The 12206-nt window shown below is 39.7% G+C and overlaps 1 protein-coding gene across 9 annotated transcripts in view; it reads right to left on the bottom strand.

Annotated features, from left to right (window-relative positions):
- The window catches only part of ASPH (aspartate beta-hydroxylase), a 173913-nt gene extending 162250 nt beyond the window's left edge, over positions 1–11663 (bottom strand). For all 9 annotated transcript variants that reach the window (XM_070391973.1, XM_070391975.1, XM_070391974.1 and 6 more), the window contains exon 1: positions 11315–11663. In XM_070391973.1, coding sequence (XP_070248074.1) covers positions 11315–11426 — 112 coding nt within the window. In that variant the 5' untranslated portion in view covers positions 11427–11663. The remainder of the gene's footprint in view (positions 1–11314) is intronic.
- Between the last annotated feature and the right edge of the window lie 543 nt (positions 11664–12206).

The following is a 12206-nucleotide window of genomic DNA, read 5'->3' as shown; positions in this document are numbered from 1 at the left end:
TGCTTTAGCCCCCACTCTATGTCCTAGGCCGTGGGCAAACTACGGCCCGCGGGCCGGATCCGGCCCATCTGAAATGAATAAAACTAAAAAAAAAAAAAAAAAAAAGACCGTACCTTTATGTAATGATGTTTATTTTGAATTTATATTAGTTCACACAAACACTCCATCCATGCTTTTGTTCCGGCCCTCCGGTCCAGTTTAAGAACCCATTGTGGCCCTCGAGTCAAAAAGTTTGCCCACCCCTGTGACCTAGACCCTGTCTCCCCACTGGGGGGGGGGGGGGGGGGGGGCGGGGTAATCAGCCTCATGTCAGTTATCTCCCAGTGTCATTCAACTCACCGGCCAGCCCCGATCCATCACACAAGAGATGAACAACTCTTGAAAGAAGTTCTCTGATTTCTCCTCACAATAGGAAGAAGTCATTGGTCAAAATTGAATGAGAAGTAGTAAGGCATTGAGCTCAAGGAGTTGAAGATTTAAATAGTGGTGAAAACACGGGTAACCATAAACTAAGAACAAAGAGAGACTGCAGGGCTTTGTTGAGGGACCAGCTGAGGGGGAAGGTCTTGAATGTGTTAGTTTAAGCTTATTCCAAATTAGCACTTACTTAAATTAAGCTAGTGAATTGTGCTCTAGCTTACTCAATCTTACTCTATTCTTCTTGTCATCTTACTGATCACAATAGAATTCTACAAATTGGCTTGGGGACCTAATAACACAAACAATGCCCTACCTCTAGAAAAATAAAATAAATACATGCTGCTTATCAGCTTTGCACCTTCATATACATTAATCTCATCTTAAAAATTCCTACCTTTATAACCTTACAGAGCAAAAGGCTAATTGAAACTCTGGGCTATGTTTGGCACTTAAATCTACTAGTACCTGTCACATGGGCCAGAGCCCATCAGTAACTGTGCCTTAGATCTGTCAGGCACCCTAGGTCTCCAGGTGTATTTATTTACTGATGATATCTACAAAGACTGAGTAGCTAAAACCCATAAAATAATCAAGTAAATCTGAAAGTTCCAGAAAATAAGCCTTGTGTTTTATTCATGAAGAGTAAGCTCAACTTTCAACAAAGTATATCGTACCCAGTGCCAATCATAACCACTTAAGGAGGAAAGTGGGCACCAAACCAAGTCAATCCAACCAAACTACCGGTATTAAATGCTTACATCCTCACAGATATTAGAATGTTCCATCTATTTTATAAAGACTTTTCACTTTGATAAACTCTGAAAACCTTTGTGTCTAAAGACTAGCTACGAAGTAAGAAGCTTAATATTTAATGATGTTTAAAATGATTTGATTTTATTGCAAGGTAATAGGCATACAATAGTTATTTTCTGTTTACAAGAGGAACAGCTAAAACCATACGAACAGAAACAAATAATACATTTTTAATAAATGTAAGGTGCCTCAGAAGAAAAAGTGTAACTTAGCCAACCTGACTCAAGAAGAAACAGAAAACTTAAATGGCCATATAACATTTAAATCATAAGGCAGTTTCCCCCCCTCCCTACCCTCTGTTCTATTTAATGGTAGGTAAATGACAAAAAGGTTCGGATGAGTTCTGACAAATAACTAATCCTACCCCAAAAAAACAGAAAAAGAGAAAATCTTAGTAAATTCATGTAGGTGGCTAAAATAACCTTGATAACAAAACCAGCAAAGAAAATTACAGGTCAATTTTACTTATGAATATATTAACACAACTAATTCAATATTATTGAGAAATTTGTAATATCACATGGTTGGATTTTTCCCAGAAATGTAAGAGTGGTTTTAAATTAGAAGGTCTGCTATTATAAATTATAATCTACACATGCAGAGAAAACTGAGTACTAATCACATTCCTAGTAAGGAGAAGAAGGAGAGGGAGGGAAGAATGGAGGAAGAGAAAGGAAGGAGGGGAAGGAAATTATGGACCCACATCCCTCATGAACACAGATGCAAAACTGTGGGGAAAATATTAGCAAATGAAGCACTATATAAAAAAATAGTTCACCATGACCAAGTGAAGCTTATTTCAGGAATGCAAGCCGATTTAACATTCAAAGCATCAATAATTATAACATTTTACTAACAACATAAAGATGAAAAGCCACATGGTCATATTGATTAGAGAAAAAAAGATATGAAAAAATTTTCAAAGGAATTCCTAGAAATACAAAGGAATTCCCCCAATTCAATAAGAAGCACTCATAAAACACCTAGAGTTTCATATTACATTTAGTGATAAAATAACAAACACTTTGTCACTAAAATCAGGAACAAAGCAAGAACATCTACTCTCACCATTTCTATTCAACATCGTACTGGAGGTGCTAGGTAGCACAATAAGGCAAGAAAAGAAATGAAAGGTACACAGATTGGAAATAAAGTAAGACTGTCTTTATTCATAGGTGTCAATGATATTTACATGGAAAATCCCAAGGAATCTTTTTTTTTAACTACTAGAATTAATACTAATATATGAATTATGCAAGGTCATATGATATAAGGTACATGTATGGGTTCTATGAGCAAATACCAGCAGAAAATAATAGGGAAATAAATGTTTTAAATGTCACATACAATAGCTTCAAAAAGTATATTTTAGAAAAATATTTAACAAAAAATGTGTAAGATCTTAACACCAAAAACTACAAAACAAGGTGGAAAGAAAGACCTAATTAAAGAGCTATACCACTGCCATGGATTAGACCCAAATTTGGTCTATACATTCAATGAACTCTAATCATAAACCCTAGCATACTTTAATCATTAGTAGATACTGACAAGCTGATTCTAAAATATATATAAGTATACAAAGGAACTAGAATATCCAGAGCTATCTTAAAAGACAAAGTTGGGAGATTTATACTACCTGAATTTAAAACTTACTATATAGCTACAGTAATCAAGAATGTGTAGTAAAGACATAAGGACAAATAGATAATCCCCCCTCCCTAAAACAAACAAACAAACAACAACAACAACAACAAAAAAAAAAACAGAATAGAGAGCCAGAAATAAACTTATCATAAGACCTGTATATGTTTGCTCTTTGACAACAGTACTGAAAGCATTCCAATGATGAGATGGATCATAGTTCTAAATATAAAAATTAAAACTATAAAATTTCTACAAGAAAATATAAAATAGCTTTGTAAGTTGGGAACAGGAACAAAGCTTCCAAGACAAGACACAGAAAGCAAAAAACATAACTAAAATAAAATAAACATCAACATTAAAAAAAAAAATCTGCACTTTCCCCAGCCGGCGTGGCTTAATGGTTGAGTGTCTTCTCCTGTACCCAGTGGGGGCATGCCCCAGTTGTTGCCTTGATCCCCAGTAGGGAGCGTGCAGGAGGCAGCTGAGGGATGTTTATTTCTCTCCCTCTCTTCCCCTCTCTCTAAAAATCAATAAAAACATATTTTAAAAAATAAAATTAAAATATCTGCACTTCAAAAGATACTATTAAGAAAATGAAAAGGTTAGTGGGAGACATAGTTGCCATGCCTGTCTGAAAAGAACTTCTATCCAGAATATATGAAAATTATAGTTCAATATCAAAAGCCAAAAAAGCAATAAAAATGGTTAGAAGAACTAAACAGAAACTTCACAAAGGAATATAATGTAAATGGCTAATAAGTACAAGAAAAAGTACATGCCATCTTTAGTCACATAATTTTAAATTACAAAGAGAAGCCACAAAACACATACCAGACTGACTAAAATTAAGAACACTGACAACACCAAATGTTGGTAGAGATGTAAAAACAACTTACCACACACTGTTGGTGGGAGTGTAAAATATATTTATATATTAAAAATCTAAAAATTCTTGTTCAGTAAAATATACCTCAGAATATGAATATGTGAATAATCAGACAGAGAGAAAGCCTTTACCACACAAATACTCAAAAGGTTCAGGATATAAAAAGAAATTCTACAAATCGAAACTAAAAATATAAAAAGAAACCAGAAAAATAGGCAAAATAGATGAAGAGGCAATTCACAGAAAAGGAAACAGGAATGGCTCTTCCCACGAGTAAGCTCAAAGGTGGTCAGGAAAATGCAAGTTTAAACCACAACGTACTGCTTCACACCCACTAACCTGGCAAACAGTAAACCTCACTACCAAGTGCTGGTAACCTTGTGGCAGCACAAAGGGAGCTCTGTTCATTGTAGGCGGGAGTGAAAAGTGATATAACCACTGTGGAGTTAAAAAAAAAAAAAAGGCAATGTCTAGTATGTGTATGTGCTGTGGCCCATCAATTCCAATCCTGAATTATGTTCTAGAAACACCACAGGAGATGGACAGGTCCAAGAGTGTCCAGGGCAGCAGTTTAAAAAAAAAAAAACCCTAAATAAGCCAAGTGGTCTCTGACAACAGGATGGCTAAACAAACAGTGGGATATTCCTACAATGGAGAACTACACGTTCCCGTAAGAAAATGGGGAGCCAGAGTTTGGTAAAATCCAAACAAGTGGAATCAAACTAGTATGCAAAGAGTGAGCCTATTCACAAAACTGTCGACATGTGCTAAACAAGTATACATATTTCTACAATATTTCTACATCCAGGGATCCTTCCTAAGCATGTATTGCTTTAATAATGGGTAGATTTTACATGAATGAATAGGAAATGGATAATATGCAGCATAACATTATATATAACATTATTTGTGTTTGTGTACATTATACAGAAATGCATGAGAATGATTACCACAAAATGTGTAAGAGTGGTTGGGAAGGGATAACGCAGGAGAGAAGAAACCAAGAATTGGTAACATTTTATTTCTTCACCTGTGTGGTAGATATGCATTACTTTATATCTATTTCTAGGTCATAAGTACTAGTATGTAATATTTCGAATAGAGTTTTAAAAAGAAGCATACAGAAATATTTGCATTCTAGAAGTCTGAGAGATGACTCACTGCCAAATAGCATGAAATAATCTATAAAACTCAGTAAATGACAAATATCCTATTCAAACTGATTTAATTCAAAGAATGGAAAAATGAAATTGATGGTAGGTATTCTTTCAAGAAAACCCAAACATTTACAACACAGATTTTAATTGTCATGTAAGGGAAAAAAATTAACTGCTCCCAAATAAAATTTACATGTGAATTTAAGACCAAAAAGCCTTTCCAGTATACCATTTCAGGAAAATTGACATTTAAAACAGGGTGTGAGAGATAGGAGGAAAATGGTGTATATTGGCAGCATAATAAACAAGAAACAGAAGTTAGAGACAGGACAGAACACAAAACAGCAGTGAGTCTGCATATGGAGTGGCAGAAAAGGCTGCCAAACTTATATACAATGCTAGAGGCCTGATGCACAAAATCTGTGCAAGGGGCTCAGCCCTCACAGCCCGGCTTCATCCAGAAGGTCGTTCGGCTATCCTTCAATCTAATTAGCATATTATGCTTTTATTATTATAGATGAGAAAAAGCAGTTGTACAATACTGGTTATGGAATAATTATTTTCTCAAACAATATTCTCTCGCTTTAAAATTAAGACTGATGCTTGCTAGTTTCCATACAGCAATGAAATGAGTCACTGCGTTAAATCTGTAGGCAAATAGGAGGGAGAGAAATGCTGGCATTTCTCCAAGTCCAGCAACAGTGGCTTCCACTCTGCTCCAACGGGACACCCTCCTCCACTATCCCTGGCCCCACTTAATTCATCGACCCTAAATCAGAGCACAGAGAGCATCCATGACAGAGGATGACGGTCATACTGCAGCCAGGATGGCCAGGCAAGTCATCTGGAACTCACGGGGGGCCAAGGAACAGCCCAGATCTTTCAAAAGATCTTATGTACCTATTTCTTAAAAGATTTATTCACCAGGTGAGCTCAACATTTCCTTTGAGTCAAACAGGTTATCCATAGCAAATTTGTCCTCGGGCGTCATCAATCTGATCAGAACTTACCTTTAAGTGATTTGCCATTAAAAGATAACCATATCAGCCAAAGGTAACTAAGCTACATCCCTGAAAAACAATATCAAAGGCAGACCCCATGCCTGAAGCACTCTCATTTCAGGAAAATAAAGTAAGCAAAAATTTAAAAATAATAATGACTAACAAGAAAACACCATCCTGACTCCCAGCACTACCGGCAGAGAAAAAAGTTAAAAGGTGAAGGCACTGGGCTCCAGGGCATGCAGTCCGAAGAAGAGAAGGAAGAAATGAATACTAATCTCTAGTTCTCTAACAGAACTGGCCAGAACCATAGGGCCAAACCCAGTCTTGCGTCCCCCAGACAGATGACACCCATGTGTACAGTGCTGAGTGGATGCTGTGCAGCAGGAACTGAGACATATGGGGAGCCCGGGCACCCCCACGTCTCCCAACAGATGGCTGAGCTTTCCCCAGAGATATGGGGATATTGTAAACGGGTTCTGTGTACACACAGGTTTTATTGAAGGGAAGTTAATGTTTTTAAAAATTTGTTATCTTGTACAGAATGAAGTCAAACCCCTTAGGGCGAAGCACAAGTATCCAAGACATGAAGTAAGTTGCGTATTTTCATGACTGTAAAACAGTGTGCTGGGAGAGCATCAAAAGCTTGAACTGCATCTGAGCTCTAGTAAAATAAAATAATGTCACAGACCTCGGAGGGATGCAGTGGTTCTCAACCTTCTGGCCCTTTAAATACAGTTCCTCATGTAGTGACCCAACCATAAAATTATTTTCGTTGCTACTTCATAACTGTAATGCTGCTACTGTTATGCATGGTAATGTAAATATCTGATATGCAGGATGGTCTTAGGCGACCCCTGTGAAAGGGTCGTTCGACTGCCAAAGGGGTCGCGACCCATAGGTTGAGAACCGCTGGATTAGAGGGTAAATCAGCAACTTGAAGGTTGTGGATAAATGGGATACTTATACACCCCCAGAAGGGGACAGAAATGTGTCACATGGTACCCAAAGCCACCGTCTAAAAAACAACCTCTAGAACATCCATTCCACTTAAAACACAGGTACTACAGAATATAACAAAAATAGGATTTTTTACAATAATCAAAAAATTTCAAGCATGCCATGAATGGCCAGTTTTGGACTCACTCTTAGATTAGAAACACTTTAATGAAAACACCTAGAAATAGGAAGTTATACAAAATTGACATTAGGGCTATCATAACTTTGAAAGGGAAGGAGAGAATAATTCTTCTGTTTGAGGAGACCGAGATTAGAGATTTTTTAATGACTCGCCACACGGCTCTTAACATGAATCCAGGTCAACACTCTCTCCCAAACTGCATTGTCTTTCTAAAGAAAAAAAGATTTATTCTATTGAGACCATGGAGCTCAGGGGTTAAATCTCCCATACTAACTAAAAATAAGGAAGATCGCCCACGTATGCCTTCGAAATCAAAGTTACTCTCCTGGTAATCAGCGGAAAAGGAAAACCTTTCATTTTCTAGTAATCTCTCAGAGATACGTCATTTTAAAACAAGACTAAAACATAGAACGTTCCTTTTATTTCCTAAGCCCAACACAGATGAATTTGTTTGGTCTTTTAAAAACGTGTTCAAAAATTCCCTCAGGACATTTTTTAGCACTTGGTTTCATATGACCTGGCTGGGTGGACAGAATGCTGATCCACTGAACACAAAATAGTGCACAGTTCTTGCAGTGGAAGAATTATGGCCTTCCTACCTTTTCAACTTAGAATGACTAACCGAGGTTTCAGCAAGTGGCCCTGACTGACAGTGGGCAAAAGAAGGGGAATTTCACGCAGGCCTATTCACTCAAGGAAGCCAGAATATGATCAGCAGTGTATCGCATTCGTTACTTGCTAAGCAATCTAAGAGATACTGAAAGTAGAAAGAAAGCCAATTTCTAAATGATTAATATGCATCAAATGAATCTATGAATGTATACATTTTACAGACAGTGTAGGGATGCATTTAATTTTACGTAAGAGAAGTCTAAATAAATAAGGCTGCTAGGGACAGACTCTTACTATTCAATTACAAAATCTGCAGTTGAAGACTTTGAGAGCAGTGGCTAAGAGTTTTTAAGTAGTTACCCATGGATAGTTTTGAGTATGTACAGGACTGATTAAATTTAAAACACACACACACACACACACACACACACACACACACACACACTAATTGGTATTACATAATCTTAAACTTCAGCTTGAAGGAGAAAATTGTGTCCTACAGTGACACCTACTGGTAATGGGCGGTGGAACAGGATGATACTATTAGATAAAATAAACAGATGTTACACCCCTATAGCATGTTAGAAGCTATAGGGAAAGACTGAATGACACTCATAAGGGAAAAGCTAGACAAACAAAAACATCACACATACCAGTGTTGGTGTACTACAAAATACTAAGCCCAAAAGGACATGATTCTTCTTAACCAAAGATTTTCAAATCAATAAATCTGAAGGAGGTTCCCTCTGGCCCGAACTGGCCATACAAGTCCCATTTACTTAAGTCTCTTTTCTATTATAGACAGCAAAACTGAAACAGGTAAGATTGAGCTCCATAGGAAACTAGACATTTTAGCAGTTTTCAATTTAAAATGAGTAAAATGAAAAGCAGGCACTTGCTTTAGAAATCTAAGTGTTATATAAATCCCCAGGGTTTCAGTTTCCAAACACGACTTTTCAACATGACCACCAAGATAAACAGAAGGCCAGATCATCACCTTTTCCCTAAAACACATGTTTCAAAAGACTGGGTCCTTTTCACCACACACTTGTATACAAAAATTAAGCAATAACAATGTTGAATGTGACCAATGTCATCATCAGTTTCAGATTCAATGCAAAACACCTAAAAAATAACTGACTATTTCAGCCCTTGGACGTCTCAAACAAAGATTTTTCAAATGTACTGTTTCAAACATAATTTTAGCCACAGGAAACTTAATTGGTGAAACAAAGCATACTTTTCCTAAGTAACTATTCATAGTGTACCATAGAGAACTCCTGAAGGAAGCTTAAAAAAAGAATCTACCTCAATTCCAAGACTTTCATAAAATCTTACAAATTATATAACCTAAAATTCAAGCAAGTGGTATAGTAAATGAATAACAAAAAAACCTGAGTTCTGGTCTTAGATGTCCATTAACTAGTTGGGCTTCCAAAAAAAGCACGCCTTTAATGAACTAACCAACCTTTCTGGGCATTAATTTCTTCATCTCTTAGAAGAGGGAACTGAACAGGCCTCAGTAATGCCACTGATAAAATGATTTTCCCAGCAGATGGGAATGGTTTGGGCATCAATGTCTATACTTCTATGACCCAAAACACAGAGCAACAAAAGAGAAGTTGTCTATCTTTGGGGTATATCCTGCTAAAAGAAAACAGTATAAATAAAATCACACTGTCACGCTGCGGTGTAACTGTTTACAACTGAGAGAACCCTCATTTCCATCTCCAGTGCCTTCTACCTGGCACACAGTCAGAACTCAGTATTTACTGAGAGAGAAAAAAAAAAATGGCTGCAGAAAAAGAATATTCATTATGTCACATGGAAGACTCCAATACCAACTCTTGAAATGCTTTGAGGGTTTTGTTTGTGTGCTAGTTTGTTTTGTTTTTTCATAATACTGGTACTTTGTTTTAATATATTTGCTTTTACATACTTTGTTTCATGACAATTATGGAATCAATGTGCAAAATGCTTAAAAGGCTGTACATCTTCAAATATGGACAGAGGTTGCCCTAAAATGCCTAAATATGAAAGTCAGAATAAATTCATTTAGGTCATAACATTTCCTAAATGTATTACCTGCCTGTTAAAACTGGTTCAGTTATTGGTTCAGTTCAGTGGGGGTGGGAACATAACACATTTCCCAATACTAATTCTTACCAATAGCAGGTCATATAAAGCGACTTGCTCAGGTGCAATCAGTCCTCTCTACTCACCATCGAAAAAGATTAAAAAAAAAAAAAAGGAACAAAAATGTGCTTCCCTGGTAAACAGCTATTGAAAACAACATCTAAGTCTTGTTCACCAGCTTTTTCTGTTGGTTCTTAGGTGGCACAATGTCTCTTCTCATTTAGAAACTTTAAGAAGAGTAGCCAGAGCCATCTGAGCCAGCTCATCTACTCTTCAGCCTGTTTAAGTCACTGGTTGGCATTTGAGGACAAGGGACAGAAGGACACAAACTTCTTCTTATGTCAAAGGTGAATTAATGTGATCACTTTGAACCTCGAGCTGTCTTTTTCCATTGACAATACAAATACTAGTTCTCAGAATGTACGTTTGTGCAATGGCTTTCACTGCACCATGTAAATGCATTCATTCACTGATCAAATATTTATTGAGCACCTATTAAGGGCCAGGACCATGCTAGGAGTTGTGAAGAGAAATGAACAAGAGGACACAATTGAGACAGGAAGACAATACACATGGAAATAAGATAATTTCAGGTAGTGATAAGTGCTATACACAAATAGTTCTTTGAAGTGGGGACATGGTTATCTGATTTATTTTCTTAATAAATATGAATATATTACATGTATACCTCAGGAAACAGTCTAAGTCATTTAGAAATGATCATTTCCAAAAAAGAAAGCTTACAGCTCACATTCAATACACGTGTGCAGTGCAGTTTCAATCTCCTATGAGTCAAAGGAAGTATAAAAGAAACAGAGAACCACTGAAATATGAGATGAAACTGATTTAAAACATCTGTTCTCCCCCTTTGGTAGGTAAGCACAGGAGAGAGAAGGGTGAATATTCAATCCATTTTTTGTAAGACAATGGGAAATAATTGAGAAGCTCCCCCAGGATTCCACGGTATATTCTGTAACCCTTCAAAAGCATGCTAAGAAAGCTACATTAAGGCAAAAATATTTAAAATAATTTCCAAGAACATTCAAATTACTCCCCCAAACACACTGCACACCCCCAATAGAGTGTCCTCTGAGTTGCTCTTAAAAGCGGCTGATTTGGCAGTCACTTACTCTCTCTGACTTTGGCTCACTTCCAAACTCCCCAAAATATGCAAGGCAAAGGCGAATTGTTTCTCTTACTCCCATTCTCAGTCCCGAGGAAAGCCAAGAAAGTCGATCAATAACCTCCATGTCGGCTGCACCCTGCAAATGAGGGATCAGCCCACAGGCGCTCCAGGGCAGGACCCACCCGAGGCCGCGGACCCTGCTTCCCCGGCCCCTCCAGCCCGCCCACCAAGCGCGGCCTCCGCTCGCGCCAACCAGGAGCGACTCGGATATGGAGGAGACGCACGGTGGGTCCCGGAGAGATGGGACCGCACCGCCCGCCGCCCGGATCGCACCCCCAGGGCCGGCCCCAGCCCCCAGCCCCGAGCGCCTCTGACCTCTCCGGGCCCCTGGGCTGCTGCTGCTGCCGCCGCCGCCGCTGCTGCTGGAGCCACTAGTGCTGCTGCTACTGTTGCCGCCGCCGCCCTTGGCATTCTTGCGCGGAGCCATCGCGCGCACCGCTGGAGCAGGCGAGGGGTGTGGGACTCCCTCGGTGCGCAGGGCAACCTGGGGGCGCGGGGGCCGCTGCTGGCAGGGGGAGCGGCAGCGGGGACGGACTGCGGCTCCAGTAGCAGCCCTGGTGCCTCAGCACCTCCCGCCGCACCTAGGAGGGCTTTCGACCTCGTGCGGGGTGCGCGCGCCCGGGCCTCTCCAGCCGCGAACCTCCGACTCCCTCCAGAGGCTAGAGCGCGGCTCACCGGCCCGCTCGGCCACGCCCCTTCCCGGCCTAGCTCCGCCTCCTCCCTACACAGGGGCGGAGTGGAGGATGAGTGACGGGATATAGGACCTATCACAAGAGCCTCCATGAAGGGGGTGGAACTCTGCTGCTCTTCCCCGCCCCTTGCAGACTTGGAGCTGTTCTGGCACCACGCAGCCGCCTGCGAGCGCGAGCCGCCTGCGACTTTGCAATCTGTCCCGATCCTTTGGAACGTGGCAAACGTGGAAACCGAGAGGGCTCTCGCGAGTGTTGGAGGACCCCGCACGATCGGGATGGGGCGGGGTGCGGGGGCGGAGCCGGCGGACCCGTGTGCAGCGTTGGCCCGAGCGCGCAGCCTCTTGGCCCTTTGACTGGGAATTTTGTCCATGTCCCACTTCCTTATGCGCACAAACACCAAGGAATGCAGCCCTGCTTCTTGCGAGAGAGATGTGTTTCTTGTCGGTATTAATATTAATACATTTCTGAAATGGTGATATTAATAGTTCAGTGCTTAAGCCATACATGTAGTTGAT

The sequence above is a fragment of the Myotis yumanensis genome, unplaced genomic scaffold (genome assembly GCF_028538775.1).
Source record: "Myotis yumanensis isolate MYYU_CA2020_CCGP unplaced genomic scaffold, mMyoYum1.0.hap1 SCAF_15, whole genome shotgun sequence".
NCBI lineage: Eukaryota > Metazoa > Chordata > Mammalia > Chiroptera > Vespertilionidae > Myotis > Myotis yumanensis.
The sequence above is the reverse complement of the archived record's forward strand: the minus strand, read 5'-3'. Positions and strand labels throughout refer to the sequence as shown.